Source organism: Lissotriton vulgaris, chromosome 2_1, assembly GCF_964263255.1.
Source record: "Lissotriton vulgaris chromosome 2_1, aLisVul1.2, whole genome shotgun sequence".
Taxonomy (NCBI): domain Eukaryota; kingdom Metazoa; phylum Chordata; class Amphibia; order Caudata; family Salamandridae; genus Lissotriton; species Lissotriton vulgaris.
The window spans coordinates 1,845,197,396-1,845,225,191 of NC_141687.1; the positions used below are offsets into that span (position 1 = coordinate 1,845,197,396).

General features: G+C 45.1%; 1 protein-coding gene across 1 annotated transcript in view; it reads left to right on the forward strand.

Annotated features, from left to right (window-relative positions):
* IQCH (IQ motif containing H) overlaps positions 1 to 27,796 on the forward strand; it is a 1,013,078-nt gene that overhangs the window by 844,135 nt on the left and 141,147 nt on the right. Inside the window, exons 15-16 of the mRNA XM_086958009.1 lie at positions 18,450 to 18,570; positions 19,651 to 19,937. Coding sequence (XP_086814135.1) covers positions 18,450 to 18,570; positions 19,651 to 19,937 — 408 coding nt within the window. The remainder of the gene's footprint in view (positions 1 to 18,449; positions 18,571 to 19,650; positions 19,938 to 27,796) is intronic.

Consider the following 27,796-nt stretch of genomic DNA (forward strand, 5'->3'; position numbering starts at 1 on the left):
CGCGACGCACGAGACCCGCTGAACTCCATCTCTGGAACATGTGAGAATGTGTGGAATTAGACTGACTGCTGAGACGGCAGGGGTGTTAAATCTCACACTGCTTCGAAAGTGTGTGCTTTCAAATCAGTCGGCGTTTAGGAACTTTCTGTCTCGCTTGATGTCTCTCCAGTCCTGCGCTAGCACTTCCCTTTGCTCTTTTGCGCATAGAAACTAGTTAGTTTGCGCTGTGTGTTAGACGCTATCGAATCAAAGTCAAATCTGGAGCCGCACCCAGGGCTGAACACGAGCAGAGATTTGCTGCCAGCCAATACCTGGAGCATCCGCAAGGGAGATTCTCGAACACAGGAAAGGTGAACTAAATGTGCCAGTTCAACCACACTTGAGGGAGGTACATCTTGAAAGGGTGATTTAAAAAACAAAAACGAAAAAAAAATATGCGCTGTAATAATTCTACCAAAAGGAGAGGAGGCATGCGCAGGAACACGTCGGATATTTCTTTTTTAGTAAGACAGCTCAGTGGACTATGCATCCACTGCAGCGATCTCGAATAGCCTAAGAGGCGTACCAATCCCGGAGGGCCTGCTCTGCTTTGCGTATTGCCAATCACGCTCTCCATTATTTAGGGCACACAGGTATATGCACAATCATTCCGCCTCCAGCTGGCCCCCCGTTCTGGTAGAGGCAGTCATAGCAGCGAGTAGGCATCAAGGCGCTATATTTAGAGGCCAGACGCTCTTACCGGCTGCTATCTGCTTCAGAACATACCCGCGCTACTGGTGCTTACCGACTAACGTCAGAGCAGTAGGACATCACAGACTGCACAATGGCAAACAGCGGCTTTATATGGATGTTTTGTTGTAGAAAGGCCAGCCGGGCTTCTTAATCAGTATTTAGTATCTTTGCCTGCCGCTCCTCTCCTCACTCGGGGCTCCCTCTGCACACGGGAGCCCCAGAGGCCGGCCACACTCGTCCTCTCTTCCCTTTTGCGCGGCGAGGGCAGGCACCGACAATGTGCCTCGCGCCCCCTCCGCTACCGCTCCTCCAGGCGCGCCTCCTCCTTCTCCGGGGCTCCCTCAGGTCAGAGGAGCCCCGTAACGGCCGCCATGCTTCCCCCAAGCTCAGGGGCGGGACTTCCGGCCGGCCGCGCTGCAATTGGCCGGCCGGCCGGCCGAGCACTTCCGGGTCGCCGCGGGCAGCGCGGCGGCCCGATTCAGACAGGCAGGCGGGCGGCGATCACGGGGATGAAATCGAGGTGGGCTCAAAAATCAACGTAAATAATAAAGCGAGGTGGGCTCTCGTGGATTGGCATCAAAAAGCGCTCCCAAGCGCTACGAGGACCATGAAGCGCCCCAAAGCGCTAGGGGTGAACTACAGAGGCAGCGGTAGGGGGGCGGGAACGGGAGCCGGTGCCTTCAATGCCGGACCAGATTCGGGGGCAATCCCGAGGACAGGCTTTCGGCTGACGTAGCCAAAAGCCAAAAATTCTCGGGAACGCCCCCGAATCTGGTCCGAGATTGACGGACGGAGCCCTCTCCCAATGGCTAGCCTCCATTTATGGAGATAGCCAATTGGAGGAGGGGGCGTATACCCGACCCACACACACAACTCAAGAGGTTTTTTGGCGCATGCGCAAAGCGCATCGCCAGCCAAAACCTAAAAAGGTAAAAAAAAATGGTTTAAAAGTTAACCTCCAACTGTGAGGCGCGTCATGTGATCAAGGCCCTTCGGTGTCGAAACGCGTCATGCTGTTGTTTTACAGAGCGAAATAAAACAACTTACCTGCACCAATCTGTGGTCTGTGCTCCTGTTCGTGCGAAAGCAAGCAAAGAAGCAAGGGAAGAGCGGAGTATTTGATATATATATAGTTTTGCAGGCTTCTCTTTTGGGAACAATTTGAGATTTTTTACTATCAACATCAACACAATGTTTTTAGGAATTACAATATATATTTATTTATTTGATGTAAATATGTAAATATGTATATATGTCTTATATCATAGGCATTTTTGCACATTTTTAAATACTTATGAGCAAATTTAAATACTCACTGAGAGTTTAATCTTTTAGAATGTATAGACTGTGGATATTATTTCGTAGTCTTCTTTCTGTTTCCTTGATGAGAAGCCTAATGAATGCTTAGTGGGAGGCGGAAATGTTGAGTCCGCCTTTTGTGTTGATTATTGATATTGATTATTTAAATCCAATGATGGTAATGTGACCTTACCATGTGACCAAGACTGTGGAGACAGTCGAAACGCGTAATGGCGGACAGGCTCAGCAACATGCATAAATAAAGCACCTTGTTGTTTGGCACCGAATTTGGGTTCAGCTCTTCGTTCTTTCAAGACCGATTGAATTACTAATTGGCGGCGCAGGCTTGCGCCAGAACGAGCATTGTCTTATACGTCGCACCGTGGAGGCTTTCAGTGGTGCGAGTTGAACCCCTCCCTAAAGGCGGCTCGGCGGCAGAAAGCATTCAGTTCCACTTTGGGGAATTGATTTTACGTAAACTTCGGCGAGGAGTTGGCTGCCTAGAGCCCCCGGATAACTACAGAGTCCTGCCTCCATTTGGGAATCGGAGCCTTCAGTTTCGAGAGAGGCGTTGGCGTACACGGTAGCCCAGGAAGGTAGGAGACGCCAGAATTTCCGGTGGGGAGTGTGCCTGGACATTTGCGTTGTTGAAACGAAACGTAATTTCGAAAATAACAGCCCTTTGTCCAAAACATTGGTGCAGCTTTAATATAACTTGCTACACCTGAGCCATGTCCGCAGAAGCGTTGCGGAGCAGAGAGGAGGCGGCTAGCCTCATTTTGGTGCAGCCCCCGGCTAGGGTTACGGAGATCTCAAGACAAACAACACAAAGTAACACCAATCCTACCATACTGGAGCAATTTAGGAAATTGGAAAAATTAATGCTTAAAGAACAGTCTAAGTGGTGGGAAAATAAATCCCCGAACATGTATTTACAAGAGAGCAGGGTACCGAGAGGACTCAGAATCAACTTAGAACCAAGCTATGAGACACCTGACCCTGACATGCTTACCGAATGGGCTGAGGCTAATTTGGAGTCGTCAGCCAAATTAATGACTATTTTGGTAAAATATGCAGAATCTGACCGAATTAAAATCCAAGCCCAAATCGAAAAGTTGGAGGAAGAAATAGCATGTTTGGGTTCCAGTGAAACAATAGACAAGATGAGGGCGGAAATGGTTTTTAGAGTCAAAAAAGAGGAAGAGGTGTTTAAAAAACGCAAAGCATTTAGATTTGAGCGGGACCGCTTGGATTATTTTAATGGTCAAATTTTCACCTACGCAAAACGATATGACCATGTCAAAACCAGGGCCAGAAAAACACGTAGCACGCGGCCGGACAATACTACAATTGTCCCCTCTTCATCAGATGCTAGTTCACTGGGCAGTGAATCGGAAAATGAGGGAATGAGAAACACAGAGTTGGGGTTTATCAGGCTGACCCTGGCGCAAGAAGTAAGTGCAATGTGCCAGGATCGTCGAGAAACCTTGAGACCCCGATTTCCAAGTGGCGGGCCAAACATACAAGGAACAACAGAAAGCGCAGTGAAAGGCGCAAGTGCAGGGCCTGGAAAACCAGACAACAAAAGTCAGCCACAACAACAGAAAAAGCGTTGGAACAAAAAGAGTACAAAGAAACAGGAATCAGTACCAACGCAGTAGTGAACCTAACCCCATTTGAACTCTCTGAAAATGATAAAAAGATTCTGGGCTTCAGTTTGTCATACTGCCCTCCGTGTAATTTCAACTATGCAGACACCAGAATGGATGCTTTTAGATTTATTAGGAAGTTAAAGCTTAAGAAATTCTTCCAACAACAACCTGCAAAGAAGAAAAATCTGATTATTCCAAATAGCCCAACTCTCCTCAATGTTGATGACCGCACTGATTTTGAAGAAATATGGGCACTACAGGAGGAAGTGGGGACATCAAGACAAGTTCCTCTTGTTACTTCAAGAATAGATATCGCGACATGTGTGACCCCCTTCAAACCTAAATCAGTATTTCTTCCTATATCAACTCACGACAACATAGATGTTTATCAGGACTTGATCACAAAAGATCTAAAAAAACTATATACAGCCACGAATAAAAAACATATACTGACAAACAAAATGAACCAGAGCTACTATGCATTGCTAAAAAAACTGGAATCAGACCATACCATTTTACTCCGCCAAGCGGATAAAGGCGGCAATGTGGTTCTCTGGCCGCGTCAAATGTATATAGAGGAAGCTGAGTCTCAACTCAAGGATCAATCCTGTTACAAAAAGAGCAACTTGGGAGCTATTAAATTGGCATGGCAGGAACAAAATGCCAAACTGGCTACATGGAGGAGTTCTAACTTAATTACCAAAGATGAATTTGGATTTTTGAAAAAAGAATTCCCGGTTATTCCAACATTTTACTTACTTCCTAAAATACATAAACAAATTGAAAATCCACCAGGGCATCCAATAATTTCTGCAATAAATAGTTCAACCGAAAACATGTCATCCTACATAGACTACTTCTTGCAGGACAGAGTAAAAACTTTGAACTCTTATGTGCAGGACTCTTCAGATTTTATAAGGAAACTAAATGATGTGCCATGGAAGTCAGGGTGCATATTAATGACGTTAGATGTTTCATCTTTATATACATCAATTCGACATCATGATGGTATAGCAGCGGTGAAATATTTTCTCAATAGACGCTCGATTAACTTTTCTGCACATAACACAATGCTGATTTCCATGATCAAAATCTGTTTAGAGCAAAATTACTTCCTGTTCAACAATCAAGTCTACCAACCTACCAACATGTCCGAGGGGTGGCGATGGAGGCCTGTTTCTCTCCCAGCCTAGCGTGCTTGCACATGGGTTGGTGGGAGGAACAGGTCCTCATGGGGAAACATCGTATCATGATGGAAGAACATGTCCCCCTATACCTTCGATACATTGATGACCTGTTTTTAATCTGGCAAGGTACTCGAAAGGAGGCTGAGCTCTTTGTTAATCAGTTGAACAATAATGATTTGAATCTAGAATTTACATCTAACATAAGCACATCTTCAATATGTTTTCTAGATCTGGAAGTATACATAGAATCTGATACAATAGCAACTAGGCTATACAGAAAGCCAACTGCTGGCAACACTGTCCTCCATGCAGCAAGCCAACATCCCCCACATCTAATACGCAGCATCCCTTTCGGGGAGATGCTGCGCATTAAGAGAATTTGCAGCTCAGATGGTGAGTGTTTGAAAGCTCAGGAGGCTAGTAAATCTTGCTTCCTTGCGAGGGGTTATTCAGTGAAGACAGTGGAAAAAGCCATGGCTCGCTCTATCAATATGACGAGAGCACAGGCACCAGTTCCTAGAACTAATACAGCTATTTCCTGCACTAAGACTAAATCTGAGTCATCCAGAGTCATAGTTACCTACAATAGACAACACAAGGAAATTAGCAAGATTTTCAGCCGCAACTGGAACCTGGTAACCGGGGATCCGGTTATTGGGGAACTAGTTGGCAGAAAACCTGAATTTTCCTTCAGAAAATCCATTTCAATGGCCGACAGATTGGTCAAAAACCATTTGGATCAACCATCATCCAAAACCTTTATGGCACTTAGCAAAGGTTTTAAAAAATGCTCAATCTGTAAGGCGTGTAAATATGGTTGTAGTAGAAAACAATATATGACTCCTTTTAAAACTGAACCTCAGCCTATTACAAAACAACTGACCTGCAAGACTGAGTTTGCGGTCTATGTGCTGCAGTGCCCCTGTGAGCTCCGGTATGTGGGTAGTACCTGCCTACCGGCTCACAGGCGGATATTGCAGCACATAAGAGCAATCAATACCAAGGACCAATCGTATCCCGTAGCTCGCCATTTTGGGAGTACCCATGATAGTGACCCGAAACATCTGACATATTATGTCATTGACAGTGTCTTGCCCCTGAAAAGGGGTGGTAATAGGGATGCACTTCTCAGGGTCCTGGAGATGCGTTATATCCTTGAGTTAGACAGCCGCACTCCAGGAGGGCTCAATGCCAGCGAGGATTTGTATACCTGTTTATAATAACATTCCAATAAACAGATACAATAAACCACCAATAGATTGTACTTGGGGAACCATTGAGAAACATTAATCTTTACATTAAGTATAATGAAATATTCTCTTTGATGTAGGTCCTATAGTTCATTTCAGTTGGTTTATTTCATATATAGTATACAAATCAATTTCAGGATTCAATTGCTTTAGTAGGGGCTCCTACTATAGTTTTCTCTTATTAATGTTTTCTTGGGATAAAAATGAATGTTTTTAATTGTATGAACTTTGCACTAAAAACAGCACTTTCACTTTTTCAGATTATTTGCACTATGCTATGATTGCTGCTCTATACCAATTACATTGGATTTTAATGTTGTATAATGCTCGAAACATCCACAGAATGTGAATTTGCACTAAGCACTTTATTATAACCCCACAGGGGGTAAACATAGTTTTGCAGGCTTCTCTTTTGGGAACAATTTGAGATTTTTTACTATCAACATCAACACAATGTTTTTAGGAATTACAATATATATTTATTTATTTTATGTAAATATGTATATATGTCTTATATCATAGGCATTTTTGCACATTTTTAAATACTTATGAGCAAATGTAAATACTCACTGAGAGTTTAATCTTTTAGAATGTATAGACTGTGGATATTATTTCGTAGTCTTATTTCTGTTTCCTTGATGAGAAGCCTAATGAATGCTTAGTGGGAGGCGGAAATGTTGAGTCCGCCTTTTGTGTTGATTATTTAAATCCAATGATGGTAATGTGACCTTACCATGTGACCAAGACTGTGGAGACAGTCGAAACGCGTAATGGCGGACAGGCTCAGCAACATGCATAAATAAAGCACCTTGTTGTTTGGCACCGAATTTGGGTTCAGCTCTTCGTTCTTTCAAGACCGATTGAATTAACTAATTGGCGGTGCAGGCTTGCGCCAGAACGAGCATAGTCTTATATATATATATATATATATATATATATATATATATATATATATATATATAAGACTATTTATATATATATATATATATATATATATATATATAAATATATATAAATATTATACATATACTCGCTCCGTGTTGCACCAAAAGCCGGATCACTCCCGGCACGAAAGGAGGCAGCTATGGGCTTGTTCAAAAAAGGGCAATCAGAGACTGGAGCAGGGAGGGTGGAGACACACTCAGAAGAGATAACTAACCTGAATACTTTATTTGCAAAACTGGAACGACTCTATGAAAGAGAAACAAGGAAATGGTGGGAGGCCACTCCCCTCCAGAATTACGTGGAGGTGGTTAGAGTGCCCAGGGGACTTAGGATATATACTTTCCCGGCGTATGAGTACCCTGATCCTTTACTATTAGAGTTATGGGCAGAACATACAGCCCTGTCAAGCAAAGGAATGCTAGATCTACTAATCAGATTTGCGTGGAGTGACAGAGAAAAGGCGTTGGCAGAAATCAAAACATTGGAAGATGAGATCATGAAGGATAGGGATAAAAATAAACAAGATGAACTAAGAGAGGCCATGAAAAAACGTTTGCAAAAATATTTATGTTATGTTATGTTATGTTATAACAATTTATTATGCACACAGCGACTCCAGCGAAGGAGCATCCCGGCGCAGAGACACGGAGCAACATAACACAACAAGGAGATAATACCACATAAGGAAGGCTAAAACAGGAAGGTCTTTATGGCTCTACGGAAGGACAACAGATCCTCGAGCAGCCGAATTTCGACTGGGAGGGTGTTCCAGATTAACGCAGCTTTCACCCTAAAGGAACGACCCCCCATCCTGCTCAGCCTAAATCTGGGGACAACAGCAAAGGCCTGACCTTGAGATCGAAGGTTGCGGGTAGGGACATAGAAAGAAATGGAATTGGCCAAAATCTCAGGGCCTATGCCTCTTAGGATTTTGAAGGTCAGACACAAGACCTTGAAAAGAATACGCTTCCTAACCGGGAGCCAGTGCAGGGAGGGGAGGACATGAGCCACCCGGCAAAACCTAGGTAGGCCGACATTGGCTCTCGCCGCGGCGTTTTGCACCCGCTGCAGACGGGTTAACTCAGCCTGGTTAGCCCCAGCCAGCAGAGAGCTTGCGTAGTCCAGACGGGAGATGATGGTTGCCTGGACTACAAGCTGTCTGGTAGGGGCATCGAAGAACTTAAGCACTGGCCTTAAACCTCTTAAGAGTCCAAAGCAACAGGCTGCAATTTTTTTGGTGTGCCCTATGAATGTGAGACCAGCGTCTAACCAGACCCCTAGATTCTTCACCTCCGACACCGGGGTCGGAGTGGGGCCCAACTCCGAAGGCCACCACTGATCGCCCCAGAGCTCCACTCCCTTCCCAACAACCATGACCTCTGTTTTTGTGGCATTAAGCTGGAGACAGTTACCTGTCAACCAGCTGGCCACCGCCTTCAGTCCAGACTGAAACCTGGGGGCATCCTGTTCCGCATCCCCGCTGAGAATAACCGCCAGCTGTGTGTCGTCGGCATATGAGACCAAGGTTAGGCCCCACTGCCTTGCGACATCAGCCAGCGGTCTCACGTAAAGGTTGAACAACGTGGGACTCAGTGAGGACCCCTGCGGAACCCCCATGGCCAGAGGCTGGAACATGGACTTGAAGGGAGGGATGGCAACACAGAAGGAGCGGTTGTCTAGGAAGGAGCGGAACCATTGCAGCGCCTGGCCACCGATACCGATCTCCTCGAGCCGCTGAAGGAGGATGCTGTGCGATACAGTATCGAAGGCGGCGCTGAGGTCTAACAAAATCAGCGCCGCCGTCTGACCAGCATCCAACCTCGCACGGAGATGTTCCACCATCACAAGAAGGGCAGTCTCCGTGCTGTGGCCAGCACGGAAGCCATTCTGTGTGGGGTCGAGGGCATTGGACCGGGCTAGATGTTCAGACAGGGCCAGATTGACATGGGCCTCTGTCAACTTAGCTGGCCAGGGTAGCAGCGAGATGGGACGATAGCTTTCCGGCTTAGACGGGTCAAGAGAGGGTTTTTTAATAATCGGAGACACCACCGCCTGCTTCCAGCTAGTGGGGACTACCCCCGTCTCTAGGGAAAGATTGACAAGGGAGCGTATAGCCAAGCGTCCCAAAAAGGTCTGGTCCCGAAAGAGGGCAGGCCTCACTGGATCAGATGGAGACCCAGATTTAACTTGCGTAGCAAGTTTGTCAAACCCTTCCAGGGTGAGAGGGGGAAATGAGAGCAGAGTGGTCTGGTGAGGTGTCTCCTTGGGGCTACCCAGCACATTACCAGTACTAGGGAATGTCCGATATATAGCCTGGACTTTTCCCAAGAAATAGGAAGCGAGGGATTCACAGTGTGTGACAGAGCTCTCAGCCGTAGAGGTAGACCGCTTAGACATAAGATCTTTAACCGCCTTAAAGATGGCCTTCGACGGGTTAGTGCTGTTCCGGAATTCCTCGGCATAAAAAGCCGCTCGGGCACAACAAATGGCCCGGTGATAGAGCTTGACGGACGCGGCATATGCAGCTTTTAGCTCAGCCCCATATGTCTTCCGCCAGGCCCTCTCCGCCCGCCTACAGGCTCCCTTCAGGGCGCGCAAAGCGTCATCATACCAGGGGCTCGACACACGAGGATTGATCTTCGTCGTTACAACAGGTATCAAGGCGTCCAGAGCCCTAGTGAGCCAAGAGCAGAAGAGGTCATACCCCTCTTCTACGTTGTTCAATGGGCCCAAGGGCACTGACAGAAGATGGTGAAAGTCTTCCAGCCTGAGTTTACTCCAGGGTCTCCTGGGTACCCGTTTGGCTGAAGAAGTAGAAGTAGTGGCTGACATAGGACAACAAATGGACACCAAAGAATGGTCAGACCACTCTACAGGAGCAACCGACGTGACTTTAGCCTCTGTCAGATTGGTGAAAAAAGGGTCAAGAATGTGTCCCCCGGAATGAGTAGGCTAAAAAAATTAGGCAAAGAAAACAGGGGAAATTCGAAAGGGATTATTCCCAAGGCAGAATACTAACTTGTGCTAAAAAGTTTGATTGGCCACTCAAAGAAATGAACAAGAAAAAACAAATCCCACCACCAACAAGAGTTGAAACATCCGAATCAGAAGTTACCGAAAACGAGCAATCGGGAGATGAAACCTCCACCTCGATTGAGAACCCCAAGACCCCTTTTCATGTTGAGTTCAACTTAATCCGGCAAACGTGGCTAAGAGGAGGGAAACGCAAGCCACCAGAAGCCATAGGAGAACTAGGAGAGGGGGCTGGAAGGGGAAGAGGAAGAGGGAATATGACTACAAGGGTAATACGGAGCAAAAGAGGAGGGAGATGGTAATAGATGGTGACAATTTAACAATCATAAACTTAACATCAAAGACACTAACACCCTTAAAGGAGTCAACTTTGAAATTAGGCTTAACCTCTGTCCCAATGATAGAATGGAATTTACCCAAATAAGAATTGACCTGTTCAAATTTGTGCGAAAATTGAAATTGCACACATTTTTTTAATTAAAACCTTCCATCAAGGAATGCAGACAATTGAAAACAAAAGACACTGACATTTTAACAACAGATGACCTCTCTACATTGGAAATCTTAGAAGACCTGCATTCTGAGGAAGGGAGTATAAGAGACAACAATGAAACCTTGACGCAAAGAACAAGGCAGGTGGGTGTTGAACAAGAAGCACCTTCCACGACATTCAAACCTACGTCTCAGTTTATACCGCAGATGCCATATAACACTATAGATGCATTTTCAGAGCAGTAATGAAGGATCTGGTGAAACTACGAGTAAACAGTAAATCCCTAAGAAGACCAAAGCAACATTTAACCAAGGAACAAAGATTAATACTACAAAACTTTGAAAAAACAATGAAAGTATTTGCAAGCCTGTGGATAAAGGAGGCAATATTATTCTGATGACGAGGGAACAATATTGTCGGGAGGCACTGAGACAACTAAATGATGTAAAATATTATGAAAAAACTGACAAAGGACAATACAATGTGAGCGTCATACAATACCAAATGGCATACAAAATCAATAATGGACACAAACGAATATTTCTTTCTAAAAAACTACAACCCCATAATACTGACATTTTACCAACTTCCAAAAATTCATAAAGATGAAAAAAATCCACCTGGGAGACCTATCGTTTCTTTGATAGGCAGTCTGACAGAAAATCTATCCATCTACATTTTTTTTTTTTAATTAAATTTTTGTAAACCTTTATTCGTGCATATTAAGAGGACAAATACGGACCTACAACCTTCAGGCCGGCCACGATACAGTTAAGCACTGATTCAAACATTACAGCCCCTGCGTTCCGACGGTCAAGATTAGCGACGATTTACAAGATATAAACTGGAGAGAGCCTTGACGCCAGGGGGAGGAGAAGTGAAGGTTAATTTTAAAGTTTTTTCAAAATAAATGTAACAAGGAAAAAGTCAGTGAAGAGTAAGAACCAAGGAGATTCGAGTCCGCACAATATCTTCACCAAACAGGAGAGCGGCAGCAGCAATAAAGAAGCAATGAATTAAAATCTCAGGCAGTGAGGCAATGCAGTTGTATAACAGGATAGTCACTTGAGCAGTTACGCACCCCTCCAGTGCCGCCCTCCCTCTGTCAACCCCACACCCGGACCCAGAATCGAAACAGGTATAGCGCAGAAACACAAAAAGAAAAAAGGCCCATAGAACTAATCAGAACAGTAATTACCCCCCCACCCTACACCAATGCGGAGGCTACGGCCTGCCCCCCCCCCCCAGCATAGTGCCTGTCGCCCAATACACCCGAAATATAGACAAGAGAGAAAGTAGGAATAAAGTAAAGAAAGAGAAGAAAACATCACACACATGATAAAGGGGTTAAGAAAAGAATAGAACTATTCTAATCCAAACTCCCAAAAAGAAGAAAGTGGGGAGGAGCCTACATATTTTCAGAGCGCCCTAAACCCTCGGCCATCTATGACTTCCACACACTGAGAACCCACTATCCCAGAAACGGTCTTGTGGAAATGGATCGCAACATTTTAAATGAAGGAAGACAAATCGCAACGAGTGCACACAGCATAGACATACAGTTCCAGTCCCAGTCCAGCCCATCCGTGAAGCCATGGTGGTAAAAAACAGTCTAGCCCTGGCCCGATCTCGGGCTTGAGACTAAGCCAGCCTCTGCATGAGAGCCCCACCTCCCGTACAGACAAAGACAATATGGCCGCTGTGGAGAAGATGGTGAAGAAGGATCACAAAATGGCCACCGACCAGCTGCAGAGGTCCCCTCGCCCACCGCATAAAGTCCGGCCATGGCATGTAATGTACAGGAGTCCCGCAGAAAGGAGGCAGTAGGCCACCGTAAACGATTCCCCAAAGATGTTAGGTGCTTCCCTGCAGGATACTCTAGCAATCGCGGTAAGGCAGGCAACAACGAAGCAAATAGCAATGGGCGGGGATACAAAGTATCCGATGTTGAGCTTGAAAGCAATTGAACCTGGGTGCCGGGAAAGCCAGTTGCAGGCACCAGTACAGCACCATCACACACAGGCATTGGCAGGCCCACGCCGTGTTGAGGACAGTCGGAGTGCTCACTTCTCGCAGCCGACAGCATAGAGTCAAACTGCTCACACAGCGCCGTAAAGCCAGCACACATTTGTAGACGAAAGTCCCGTAAGGCAGCCAGAATGGAGCCGCGTGTCAGCGGAGGCTGCACCCCCACGTCGGCAGCAATCAGGGAAGGCACAGCGAAGCTGGTGTCTGGTGGAGGGAGGGCGAAGCAGGCATTAAGCAAAACCGGAGTATCACCCCCCCGCCGCGAGCAGGCAAACAACGCCATGTTTCACCGGTGAACGGTACGATGGCCGGGGGGGGGGGGGAATCGTAGCAAGGAATTAGTTCCCCTCCGGATTGCGCCGCAAAAGGGATAGCCAACAGTCGCCTCCCTTCCCTCGGGTCCTCTGTGAAACTGACTAGGCAATAGAAGAAGGGGGTCGGCAGTGTCCCACAACTCGGTCCACAATTCGAGGCAGGAGACCCGGTGCACCGGGGCTTACCGTACCGCCCCAGCCCTTTAGGCGCAGGGTGCAGGAGATGTCTGGCCGTCCCCCACAGGCTCAGCTGGCAACAGTCCGTGGTGGGAGGTGAGGTTGGGATCGCGGGGCTCAGGTTGGCACTAGCGGGTCCGGTGACCGTGGAGTCCTCAGCGGGCCGTCAGAGGCAACTATGGAGCAGGGGTCCAGGGCGGAGAACAAAAACACCAATAACTCCGGCATCCGGGCGGGCTGGAACTCAGGGAAAGCGGCGGCGTAGACAGCGCGTCGTCGCACACGTTCCACCTCGGAAATCAATGAGGATAGGATTCAGGATATTAGTCCGAGGCCAAGGGCCGACGGAGCTGGGCGCTCAAGCGTCTGCTCCGGTCGCCATCTTGGCTCCTCCCCCTATCCATCTACATTGATCATTTTCTCTTTCAAGTGGTCTTACAATTGAGTTTTTATATAAAGGACACCAAGGATTTTATTGTGAAGATCCAGGAATTGAAATGGGAACCTACCTACTTATTAATTGCACTGTACTTTACAAGTCTTTATACGTGCATCAATCAACAAGGACTAAAGGCTATGAGATATTTTTTAGACAAAAGACCTATGAAGTTCGCTGAGCATAATAATATGTTAATCGAATGTATTGATTTTTTTTATTAAATAACATTTTCCTATTTGAAGGGGAACTGTACAGACAAATCTCTGGAACTGCCATGGGTACCTGCTTCGCCCCCAGCTACGCTAACTTGTTCGTGGGCTGGTGGGAGGAGCAGGTATCCCTGGCGCCGGAAAATTAAAAATGGGCTGACAACATTGTAGTCTGGTACAGATATATTGACAACCTCTTCCTTGTATGGAAGGGGTCGCCAATCTCGGCTGAAGAATTCATCAAGTACCGAAATCAGAATGACATAAACTTAAGGTTTACATCAGACATAAGTTCAGTGGCAGTGAACTATTTGGATCTGAGAGTGTTTGAAAAAGATGGAAAACTAGAAACCAAGCTATTTAGAAAACAGACAGCCGGCAATTCTATCTTACAAGCCGAGAGTAACCATCCACCCATATTGGTCAAGAGCATACCATATGGGGAGCTCCTTAGACTGAAAAGAAACTGTTCTAGGGAATGTAATATGTGGAAGCATCCATGAACGAACTGTCCAATTTATAGACAAATATCTTCAGCCAAGCGTTAAAAAATGACATTGTATACAAAAGACACCACTGATTTCTTACTAAAGGTCCAGAAAGCAAGTTGGCAAACAAACAAAAGCATCATATTGTGCACAGGAGATGTAAAATCACTGTACACATCGATCCCTCACAACATGGGATTAGAAGCAGTGGAATACACTCTTCTCAACTCGGATCTGGAAACATCCATGCAAATGTTTATTATGGAGCTGGTTCACTTTTCGCTTAAAGTTAATTCCACTGGAAGGAGGAATGGTTCCTCCAACTTAGCTGTACATCCATGGGAAATTGTATGGCACCCTCGTATGCAAACCTCGTGATGGAAAGATTTGAAGAAGAAAACATCCTGTCAAATCAAGAATGGAAACAACAAATCATAATGTCTCTGCGATACATTGATGATATCTTTATGCTGTGGAAAGGCACCAATGAAGAGGTCAAGACCGTCATCGAAACTTGGAATACTTTAAACGAACACCTACAATTTACTAGTGAAACATCGGAGACACAAAATACATTCTTAGATATACTCATTCTTAAAACAGACAAAGGTTTGTAAACAGACATTTATCGGAAGAAAACGGACAGAAACAACATCCTTCATTACCTCAGTCATCACCAGATACCTCTTAAAACATATCTACCAAAATCCCAAATGTTGAGAATCCGAAGAATAGTATCTGACAATAAAAAGGTAAACCAGAGGATCAATGAGATGGCACAAAGATTTAAAGACAGATGGTACTCTCAATCATCAATAGAAAAAGCCAAAGCCAAATGTCAATCGATCACTCGTACAACAGCTTTAAAACCCACTGAAAAACCAGAAAACACCTGGATGATGGTGGTATCGAAATTTTCTACATCTAGCAAAACCTTCAAGAAAATCATATATAAACATTGGCCAATGTTAGCCATGGAGCCAGATTTTAATAACGCATTTTCTCAACCCCCTATTTTTGCTTACACAAGGTATAGAAACATAGGCGAAATACTCCAGCAAAGGATCCGCAAAACCAACCATACAGTGGCACCAAACCTTGCTTTAATTGTCAAAACTGTAATAACATCATACATGGAACAATAATTCATCACCCGATGAAGGGTCATAAAATTAAACTATGTGTAACTGCCACGTGTGACACAACCAATGTCATCTACCTGTTAGAATGCCCCTGTGGCAAAGTTTATGTGGGGAAGACTGAGAGGAAACTACCTCTAAGAATCAACGAACATACGGTAAGTCGAACATAAGAACAAAAAATATGAAGTCAACGGTTCAGACACATTTCTTGGAACAGGAGCACAACATATCACAACTAAGATTCATGATCCTGGAAACAGTCAACAAAAAAGAAGGCAGAGAAATAATAAACATTTACTGAGGAGAGAGAACTATTGGATATATAAATTACAGTCTTGGAGACCACATGGTCTTTATGAACGCATAGAAATATGCCTGCTATCTTTGAATAACAGGCTTTTATGTTTGATCCTGAGGAACTGTACTAGCTGCCGCACCATTTTAAGATAATAAAATATTTGATTAATTTTATGTATATCGTACATCATGTAAATAGGCACAACACAATGGTATACATACCATAATGTTCAAGCATCGCCTTTTTATTATTTCAGTTCATTTTATTATTATTATTATTATTTATTACCATTTTTGTACTGACTTATCACAATCGCTATTTCCATTTAGTTTCATCACAGTCGACATGTATACACATTATACTTTCAACACAGCACCAAAATTTGCAACTATGATAGTTCAACATGTCCGACACGTTACCCTTGCGTTTAGTCCATTTTTAACTTCTAGTCTTCCACACATAGTTATCACGCGCATGCGCAGCTCATTACCAACATATACAGACGAGATCCTGTAAGAAAATTGCCGAGAATAGAAGCCTCACCATACCTCGTGATACATAATTAAAGTCCGAAACTCTTGCTGTAGCATTTAGACTTGGCGCAAGCACAAACATTTGATTAACTAATTTAGCAAGCACTATTGTGCGGCGCATTCAAAAGACCAACGTTATCGGTTTTTACTGGCACACAAGCCGGTTTGTTTACAGCTACTTCGCTATATCTGACTGAACGTGCTGCAATAACGTTCGCTTTTCTCAATGTGTGTAACACACACAGTACAATTGATTTATTTGACTGAACGCGTTGCAACAATATTTGCTTTTCTCAATGTGTGTAGCTCTTTCCACACAGCAACCCGCGAAGCATATTACCATGATTTTTACACATGAGTAACATTGTCCTATAACTCAGCACCTTTCAACACATGATTAGCACGTTTTCTTTCTGGGCACCACACTCTATGTATACACCACAGCACAAACGGGCACAACGATAAAATGCATGACATTTAAACATGAAACTAGTGAACATCAATGTAGTTATCATTCCTGGTATCATTATGCATTTTTTGATGTAATTTGTATTGTAGATTGTACTCCCTGATGAAGAGCTGTAATGCTCGAAATGCATTGGAGTATGGGGTATATAAGAAATATTTAAAAAGCAGGCATTGTGAAGAATAATATGTTAAGAAGAATTAACATATGGCACATAAAGAAAAATTCAATAAAACAAAGGGGAAACAAAATGTTATTGAATGAATACATTCATGAAAATAAGATGAAAGACCTGACTTCAATTATTTAAAGTCCTATTGGATGCAAGAGGAGTGAACTAAGGGGGATGTAACCAAGTTTGTTGGAAGCACTAATCAGTATTTAATTTCATGACGTTATATCATTGGGACGGAAACGTCACCCCTTGGAGCAACCTACAAAAAAGAGAAATAATCATAGAGAGCTTAAGGAAAAACTTCCAAAATCCACTGGTTGTCCGCGAGCTAATTAAATTGAATACTGTCTCACATGCCCATGTGGGCTAAGATATGTAGGCAGCACTATACATAGTGTAAAGATTAGGGTCCTAGAACATCAGCGCGCTATGGCAAATAAAGATTTTCATTACCCAGTGGCCAGACACTTTGCTATCAAACACAAAAGCAACAGGGATCTGCTGCAATAATTTGCTTTAGATCATGTACCAGTAGACCTAAGGGGTGGGGATCGGGTAAAGCAGTTGCAGCGAGACTGGAGACCCAGTATATAATTGCTCTAGAGACAAAAGCACATCAGGGATTGAATAAAAGCGAGGAACTGGCAGTACATTTGGGCAAATAAGAAGAGAGGTTTAGACTCCACATACCTGACCTGCTCCATAGTGTCAATATTTTATAGCATAGTGAGTGAGATCTGCAAAAACATGGCGAGATATTAAAAGTAGGAAACAGTGACAATTGTCGATCCACGGCTAAATCATGTAACACCTGCTCTATGAGGTCTCGCGATATTTTAAGAAGTACTGAAAACATAGTACTATAATATGTTTTATCAGGTAGTACAAGCCTAATGAGGTCTCGCATACTATTAGGAATTACGATTGCGTAATCGTAGTATACTGTTTATTTAAAACATAAGTGAGAACTGACTGTTTGAAAAATTGCAAAAATATGTGTGATCAACGCGCAACCTCTGGAGCATTGATAAAAACATTCCATAAATGTATATAAATGAAATTTGATACATGAAATTATGTTTTTTAAAGTATTCCATCATTGAAAGAAAGCGGGAGAGTCACTGTTTACGAACAAGTCTCTTTCTGTGTTTATGAAGATTGATGCAACAAACTTTTAAATGGCCTCGAACAGTGTCGATAGTAGACACTGAAGAAGGCATACCGAAGCACGTTTGTCTATTTGTTGTGAAATAAAACAACATGAGCAAACTCTTCCTGTGAGTGCTTTAACTCTTTTTTGGTAAAGGAGAGAGTAAGGAGCAGGGATATATATAGATAGATATACACACACACTCTCTCTCTCTCTCTCTCTTTCTCTCTCACTCTCTCATATGTAATACAAAAAGAGCATAACAGGTAACGTGTATTGTGGTTATATATCTTGCCACCTTCAGGTTTTGGTAACAATACCATACCTTCTGGAATTTAGTTGCTATGTATACTCTCTTGCTAAAATAAAGATGTATTAACAACTGCACATTTACAGATACTATGCATGCAGTCTGATCCACAGTGCTTTATTTTGGTAGGAGGCAACGTTGACTAGAATTGCACAGGAGTTACCGGAGGTACTGGCCCAGCACACCCACCCTGTCAGCAAGAAGCTGTTCCCCACCTGGGAGAGGTTTTTGCACGCCTTTCTGAGTCAAGGTGAGGATGGGACGCTCAGATCCGCATGCTTTGGTTAGGGTGGGCCGGAATCTCATTGTCATCTTGGAATTCCTTCAATTTTCCATATTTAAAACGTGAACCAGGGCAATTTCTTAAATAAAGTGGTTGTTTTTTGTAGTATCTATGGAGTTGGTCACTGCCATAATGTGGTAAATGTATTCTCTTTAGGCTGCAGCGGAATACAGTCACTAATTTGTATAGGTAATCTGACCTAAAGCAAAATAGGGATCTTTCTCAAGAGACTGGTCCCTGTGAAAGATCTGAGGGAGTGTGTCACGTGCCTGGTGCTGCCTGCTCTAGCGTTTTCACAGACATGTGCCTCTCGGGCTATCTTTTCATTTTTTAGTATGCCCGCACACTCCAGGTCACTATAATTTTCTGTGGTGGAAGACATATTTCAGGGTACAGTGAAATGAAGACCGTATATTCCAGAAAATTATAATTTTTGGTGTGTTCGGTTTTTTGGGGCATATTGTGCTATCTGAGAAGCAAACGTATTTGGTATATACATATGTACATGACCACCAGCTAAAAAAGCCCGCCAGGTCTATATAGCGAGTTTGTTGTGGCACCTGCATATATGAGACGATCTTTTCTTTAACATGGCTACCCACCAGGAAGTTGGTTTCGTAATATTTCCTTTTACACTTCTGCTCCTTTTCTGGCCACCACTGTAACAGAGAAAACCATTTCACAATTCGTAGATGGTTGTCGCCTTCTTTCCCTTGCCCAGGAAATTTGAGGCAGTGAGCATAGGTCTTTTCCCTGAGCCATCCTTTCATGCTTCCCAAACACGAGTAGTTCTCCTAGACGAACCCAGTGCGCACCAGGAAGGTGGATTGTAGTCTACTGGCAGCCCTCTGCCCTTAGGATATGCTGTATGACCGACCCAGGAACTTTGCCTCTTGGCCTTAGCCATTCCAGAAGTTCAAAATCTGTCTTCTCCCCGATGATTCTATGACATCACACTCTAATTCCAGTTGGCGTATCATTATCATTGTATATAGACCTAGCATGCCTTGCATTACTGTTCTACAATGAGATCTTCCTTTCTTTTAGGAGGTGTGATCGAAGCTTTTCCTCCAGCAGACAGCATCACGAATTTGACAGTGGACATGCTGATCGAGCCATCGGGGCAGGTGCTGCTGGTGTCGTCTGGGGATCAGGTTCACGGCCGCAGCTCCCTCCAGTCCCTAGGCACCTCTGTGCCACAGTCTTCAGTGGATCCCTCCATTCTGAGAGATGTCTGCTTGAGAATCGGAGAAGCCTGCAGATCTCGAGGAGTGCTAGGGTACTTCTCCGTGGACCTGGTCACCTTCATCTGCCCCCGGACATTGGAACAGCAGGTGGGTTTGAGAAGAATCAGTGAAACAGACCCATAATGGGTCAGCAGAGTTGGTTTGTCCTGTGAGAAAGAAGAGATTTCAACAGTCATGTGCCTCTCAAACTTCAGGAGAGCGGGGCAGTCTCAGTTATATATCATAACTCTCTCTTAAAATTCATTAGCCCTAGAGGTTTTTCAGTGCTTCATCTTCTCAGGAATTTTTCTTATGCTCTCTGTTGGCTCGTACCCCTCCAAATGCAAACAGTCGTTACCTCATAGAGAGGAAGAGTTGGGCTGTTCTTTCTGCTTATTTTTAATTTGGAAAAAAATCTGTATTTTCTCTTTTGACAAGGGAATCAAGGAAAGGCTGGGAGCAATGGATTCCTTTTATCCAATGTACCCATGAAAACACAGTAGTGCTGATTGTGAAGGCCAGCCACTGCCACCAAGTTTTGGATGGCTTGGTAGAGTTTACACACAGAATGATAATTGATGGGGCTGGAGCCCCTAGGTGTGATGTACAGACAGTTGTGTAATATCCGAAAAGGCTGTAAAGATTGATAGCAGGCTCTACAACAATACCAGCTAAAGTGAGGATCTAAGCCAAAATCATGTGACAAAGTAAGGTTAGCTGCCAGAAGATGCTTGTTAGGATAGTCTAGGTCCAGGGGGTGAAACCTCAAGCAAGCTGTTTAGAAAGATATATAGTGGAAAAAGGAAGATCCCTTGGGGTAAATCCTATTCAAGAAAGACCTCAATGTTCACACATCACACACTCCTATATACTTTATCTCATATTCACACCTATTTCCATTGGACCATATATAATAGGGAAAGCAACATATACACAATATATATTAAAAAAAATATATATATATCACATATATTTATTGTTTGTTTGTGTACAAAATATTATAATTAAAAAACACATCATGGCAGCGTCTGTACTGTTTCTACTGTGCCTCGTCATGGTTCCATCCTGCTGGGCAGGATGCGTGGAGGTCGAGTCAGAGACGGAGGCTGTCTATGGTCAAACCTTCAAGATCCAATTAAACACACCAAAAATAATGTAATAATTTGTTGCTATAAAAAGAAATTAGAAGCAGCTTAATGTATGTCAGATCTAATAAATGTTGTAGCTCAAAATGTGTAAAACATGCAGAGAGATGGTATGTTTCCCACAATGACCTATAGTTTGCAGAAAATAAAAATGTTCCCATAAACCTCCGATTTCTGTCGGTCACTATTCGTGGGAAAAAACTGAATAGAAAAGGAAAAATCCTGTTCTCGTTCATTGTTCACACTGCTGTTGAAATTATGTTTATTAACATAGAAGAAGAGGTTATCCAGTATTATAGGTGTCTTTCATAGATTCACATGCCTGAATCATTCCCCGTCATCGAGATGGGAGTCCCATCTCGACGAAGGGGAATGATTCAGGCATGTGAATCTATGAAAGACACCAATACTACATAACTGCAGTTACAGGTAAGTAACGCATTTCTTCCGTGGGACTCAATCACGATAACCCATGAGGTTAAAGTGCATGTCAGTCTTGACCATCTACAAAAATCTAATTTTTATTATTCTTTACACAAGGTGCTAGAAAATAAATCAATAAAGTGTAGATGGCATCCGGCTCATAAGGGCAATGGTGAAACAATTAAAATATGATTAATTTATACATCGTGGGTATTCATAATTATCAGACCATCATGAATACTGATCCAGAATTAGGAGTTATATGGTATTAAAAGATTGTCACGTCTGTGTTGACGTTTCAACTCACAAATTATTCATGGTGGGTCTCATCCGGACAAAATAATAAAATATCCATCTGACAAAGCACCTAGTAAAATAAATGGTGGAAACAACTATTAACCTCATAGGCCCATTAGTTATGTCAGATTTACATCTAACAGATTAATCACGTACCCCTCAACTCTACCACAACCTGCCTACTCTTCTGGCCCATGCAGGAAACCAAGATAATCAATCTCATCTCCACTGCCAAACCCTCATCTCATATCCTAGACACCGCTGGGCAAAATTAATAATTTCCTAAGATCATATCAAACAGGATAATTGAGAAAATTGTTAGATAATGTCCAAATTCTCAACAGATATCCAAAAAAACAACAGGATAGAAACATCAATAAGTCAAGACAAAATCAATAATAAAGAGCATAAATGTGTGGTAAACTCCGCCGAGTTCTTTCAATTGTAGTGTCAGTGCCGACGTACGTTTCGGTGTCAGACCTATTACAGGTCTCACCTTCCTCAGGGCATAAATCTTCGTAGAGAACAAGGTGGGGAAGATCTAGGGGTGCATAAGCTGGCTAACATTCGGATTCAGTAAATCTAGAGACGTGGTCTAATGGAACAGGGATATCTCAATTGAAAAAGGCGTCTCAGCTAGCATTGCATAGGGCAATTCAAATGGTAACCGGAAAGCGTGTGGTGAGCTGGAAGGACATAAACCATCCAAAAGCCAGAACGGGTCTCAGGAGGCTCCTTACGAGGGAAAGGGGTGAATCGCCGGGGTTCAAATGTGCGTCCCTCTCCAAAGAGAAATTCAAGCGGACATGAGAGGGAGTAAGAGTCAGGAGCTCCGGGAGGGTCCTTCGTTTCGACTCACTCAACAGTGCGGTATCGATGAAGGAGGATTTCAACCGGCGGCAGCGTTGTGCGGGGGCGTGGAGGGACTGCTTTCCAACAACTAACCCAACACCTAGACAATATCAAACTTCTCGACGCCCATCAGTCTGGCTTCGTAAAAGGCTGCAGCACGGAAACTGCGATCCTTAACGTCATCGACGACATCCACAATTCACTCGACTCAGACCAATTTTTTTTTGTTTGAATATCTTTTATTGCATTTCTTTTATGAAGATACATGAAAACAGATAGTACAGCGGTATTGCATGATATACATGGCATGTCATATCAGTTTTACATACTAGATAATGAAGTAAACACAGAGCATTAAGCGCAATTTGACAAGTTTGTTGAATATATCTGTATGAGAATACATAACGACGACAATGGCTTGTCAGCATATTCTATCCTCCCACCTTCATCCCGTAGGTTAAATTGTTGGCTTAAGGCACCTTATGTTAAGTAATTGATGACTCAAGAGGAATCTGGCGTGCTCGGAGTGTGTTAAAAGCACTACCAGCAAGTTTGTCTGGTGCATGTCAGTTAGCGAGCGACGTCCTGATCAAGAGGGACTGCGCGAAAGGGGAGGACAGGACTATCGATATGCAACAGCATGTGAGGTTGTGTGTATCGGTCAACAGCGTCACCCAGTTCCAGGGTGTGTCCCCTACTTTGTTCCCAAAATAAAGGCGCCCGTCCCTGAGGACAACTGTGGCTGCGCACTTACAGCCACTTCTACAGTTACCGAGCTAAGTTCAAAGTGGTTTGTAATGCAATCTATATTCAAAATCGTTTATGCATAACATTAAACTGTGGGGAAGAACCTAAAAAATGTGGAGACTGGGAACCAAGTGAAGTCAAAACAAAAAGAGGGGGGTACGAGCAAGGGTGGGTATGTGTGTCACTGTATCAGTATCTGGTGTCATCTGACACGGCGCGCAACAGCCGTAGTGAGGTGGAGGGGGATTTGGGGGGAGGGGGGGAGGGGAGGAGGGGGAAGCTGGGGAAATTCGGCAAAGATCCTGACCTGGAGCCAGTAGGGGAGAGTGGTGGGTAGGTAGGGGTGGGAGGGGAGGGAAGGAGGATGTCGGATTACGGTCCAGAGCTGAAAGAGAGGCTAAATAATACCTCCTTGCAGACACGCTTGTTGAAAAGTAGCCAGGGTGTTATCCCAATCCTGGGCTATGGGATACACGCGGAGCCCCGCTGTCTCTTCCCTGTGCAAGGCTAAACTCTCTGCCTTAGCCCAATTATCAAACGAATGTCGCCAGTGTATGGCTTGGGGAGGATCGCCATTCTTCCAACGCTTGGTAATTAACCGTTTCGCCATTACTAGACCAAGGTCCCAAAATCTAGCCGAGACTTTCGTCTGTTTTGTCCGCTTAAATAATCCCAACAAACAAGCTTCCCACGTGTGCGGCAGGCTGCTTCCCGTTCCCGCCCCTAGGGAGGCCGATACTGCCTTCCAGTAATCATGTAGGAGAGGGCACAACCAGAGCATATGCAGAAATTGCGCGTCTACTAATCCGCACCTGGGGCATGCTGTTGTGTCTAGGCCAAAATAGCGGTTTATTTTATCCGGGGATAAATACGCGCGATGCACAATATAGTATTGGATGATCTTAACACGGGAGTTGCTGGGAACATTCAGCGCACCAGCCAGCACCTTCGCCCATTCTTTATCAGTCCAGTCTCGACCTCTATCTGCGGTCCATTTGTCTCGCAAGCTCTGTGAAGAGAATTGAGTATGCGTGTGCAGGGCTTGTGCGAGCCAGTGTAAAATGTGGGAGCCATTCCCCATCACGTGTAAGTACTGTATCAGCAGGTGGGTCGGCAGTTCTTCCGCCAGATCACCCCAGGATTGCGTTAATAAGTGTGTGATCGCTGCATGTATGAGGAAATTACCATCCGGTAACCCCGTGTTGGCCGCTAGGGTCTCAAATGGAAGATAGGCACCCTCTGCAAATAGGTCTCCTAATCCCTCCAGTTCAACTCGTTTCCAACTGCTTAATGCCGTTTCCGAAAGTGCTGTACAAAAGGGGGTGGTGATGGATGGAGCATCTGAATCAATCAAACACTCACACCCAGTCAAAAGATCTGGGTTTAATCCATCACCGTTCTTTAGCCCACTCTGCCACCCCGGTTCAGACATGGTTATATGCAAATCAGTCTGACCCTGTGCCTCATGGGAACAGTCCAGCCCGAACTGCCAAGCCATGTCTTCCCTGGACCGGAAACAAGCTTCCGAGGACCGGTTTCTGGAATTCCAGCCGTCTTCAGCCCGGCTTGCTTGAATCCAGTGGCAAAGTGAGCAAGGGACTCACGTCTGAGCATACCTTGCCACACTTATGGCGGTCAAAAGCGGTACAAAAGGGGGTGGTGATGGACGGAGCATCTGAATCAATCAAACACTCACACCCAGTCAAAAGATCTGGGTTTAATCCATCACCGTTCTTTAGCCCACTCTGCAACCCCAGTTCAGACATGGCTATATGCAAATCAGTCTGACCCTGTGCCTCATGGGAACAGTCCAACCCAAACTGCCAAGCCATAAGTGTGGCAGGGTATGCTCAGACGTGAGTCCCTTGCTCACTTTGCCACTGGATTCAAGCAAGCCGGGCTGAAGACGGCTGGAATGCCAGAAACCGGTCCTCGGAAGCTTGTTTCCGGTCCAGGGAAGGCATGGCTTGGCAGTTCGGGCTGGACTGTTCGCATGAGGCACAGGATCAGACTGATTTGCATATAGCCATGTCTGAAGACAAGCCGGGTAAGCTACTATGTGGCTGATCCGGCGCGACACCCAAACAACACCAGTAATGTCCATCCGTACTGCTCAGGGTGCCACTATCTACACGCAGAGGGCTATTCACAATGCCTTCACGAAACATTATGAGGGGCCTGTACCAATCTCGTTTGCGGGTCACTGCAGCTGACATTTTAGAGTACTTATCGACCTTTCCCCTAACGGTAATTACCAATGCGCAACAGGGAGATTTAGGAGCGCCGTTCATGTCGGAAGAGCTCCGGACAGTTATCTTTTCCCTCTCCAACGGTAAAACCCCGGGACCTGACGGACTGCCTGCAGAGTTCTACAAGGCCTACTCCATTATTCTTATTCCTGAGCTATGTGCCTCATGGGAACAGTCCAGCCCGAACTGCCAAGCCATGTCTTCCCTGGACCAGAAACAAGCTTCCGAGGACCGGTTTCTGGCATTCCAAACGTCTTCAGCCCGGCTTGCTTGAATCCAGTGGCAAAGTGAGCAAGGGACTCACGTCTGAGCATACCCTGCCACACTTATGGCAGCCAAAAGCGGTACAAAAGGGGGTGGTGATGGACGGAGCATCTGAATCAATCAAATGCTCACACCCAGTCAAAAGATCTGGGTTTAATCCATCACCGTTCTTTAGCCCACTCTGCCACCCCAGTTCAGACATGGCTATATGCAAATCAGTCTGACCCTGTGCCTCATGGGAACAGTCCAGCCCGAACTGCCAAGCCGTGTCTTCCCTGGACCGGAAACAAGCTTCCGAGGACCGGTTTCTGGCATTCCAGCCGTCTTCAGCCCGGCTTGCTTGAATCCAGTGGCAAAATGAGCAAGGGACTCACGTCTGAGCATACCCTGCCACACTTATGGCGGCCAAAAGCGGTACAAAAGGGGGTGGTGATGGACGGAGCATCTGAATCAATCAAACACTCACACCCAGTCAAAAGATTTGGGTTTAATCCATCACCGTTCTTTAGCCCACTCTGCCACACCAGTTCAGACATGGCTATATGCAAATCAGTCTGACCCTGTGCCTCATGGGAACAGTCCAGCCCGAACTGCCAAGCCATAAGTGTGGCAGGGTATGCTCAGACGTGAGTCCCTTGCTCACTTTGCCACTGGATTCAAGCAAGCCGGGTTGAAGACGGCTGGAATGCCAGAAACCGGTCCTCGGAAGCTTGTTTCCGGTCCAGGGAAGGCATGGCTTGGCAGTTCGGGCTGTTCTGTTCCCATGAGGCACAGGGTCAGACTGATTTGCATATAGCCATGTCTGAAGACAAGCCGGGTAAGCTACTATGTGGCTGATACGGCGCGACACCCAAACAATACCAGTAATGTCCATCTGTACTGCTCAGGGTGCCACTATCTACACGCAGAGGGCTATTCACAACGCCTTCACGAAACATTATGAGGGGCCTGTACCGATCTCGTTTGCCGGTCACTGCAGCTGACATTTTAGAGTACTTATCGACCTTGCCCCTAACGGTAATTACCAATGCGCAACAGGAAGATTTAGGAGCGCCGTTCATGTCGGAAGAGCTCCGGACAGTGATCTTTTCCCTCTCCAACGGTAAAACCCCAGGACCTGACGGACTGCCTGCAGAGTTCTACAAGGCCTACTCCATTATTCTTATTCCTGAGCTATTGCGAGTGTACGAAGCAGCAATAACATACTCTGCTCTCCCGCCTACGCGAAACGAGGCGAATTTAATATCTCTCCTGAAGCCGGGCAAGGACGAACTCAATATGGGATCATATAGGCCGCTTGCCCTCCTGAACACAGATTATAAGATCCTAGCTTCCACACTGGCCCAGCGGCTGGCGCCCTTGGTACCTGCTCTGGTGCATACCGACCAGAACGGTTTTGTACCGCAGTACGTCCTATAACATCAGGCGCCTGTTCAGGGTGCAAAGTCTGGCTACACCTCACTGGCCTCACTCAGGATGCCTGGTGCTCGATCTTGAGAAGGCATTCGACTCTATGGAATGGCCCTACCTGATGCTAGTGCTGGAGAAATTTGGCTTGGGAAATGCCTTTCTCCAGATGGTGGGACTCTTGTACCAAGAGCCCGTGGTGCGCGTCCGCACAGGCAGGCTCCTTTCGGACCCGATTCGGGTGCGCTGGGGCACTAGGCAAGGGTGCCCCCTATCCCCCTTAATCTTTGCTCTCATGATGGAGCCACTGGCGGCACAGCTCCGCGCATCTGGCGCAGACTGGGGCATTCCTCTGACTGACGGGATGCACGCGGTGTCACTGTACGCAGATGACTTACTCCTTTACATCAGGGACCTGACTTGTTTCCTGCGTGCGATCACCGACATATTCCGAGTATTCGGCGAGGTGTCGGGTCTTCAAGTTAACTGGGCGAAATCAGGGGTATATTCTCTTGCTACTGACACGCCGAAGTGTGATATTGTGGTCCTGGGTGAGCGACTCCTTTGGTATCCAACCACCTTT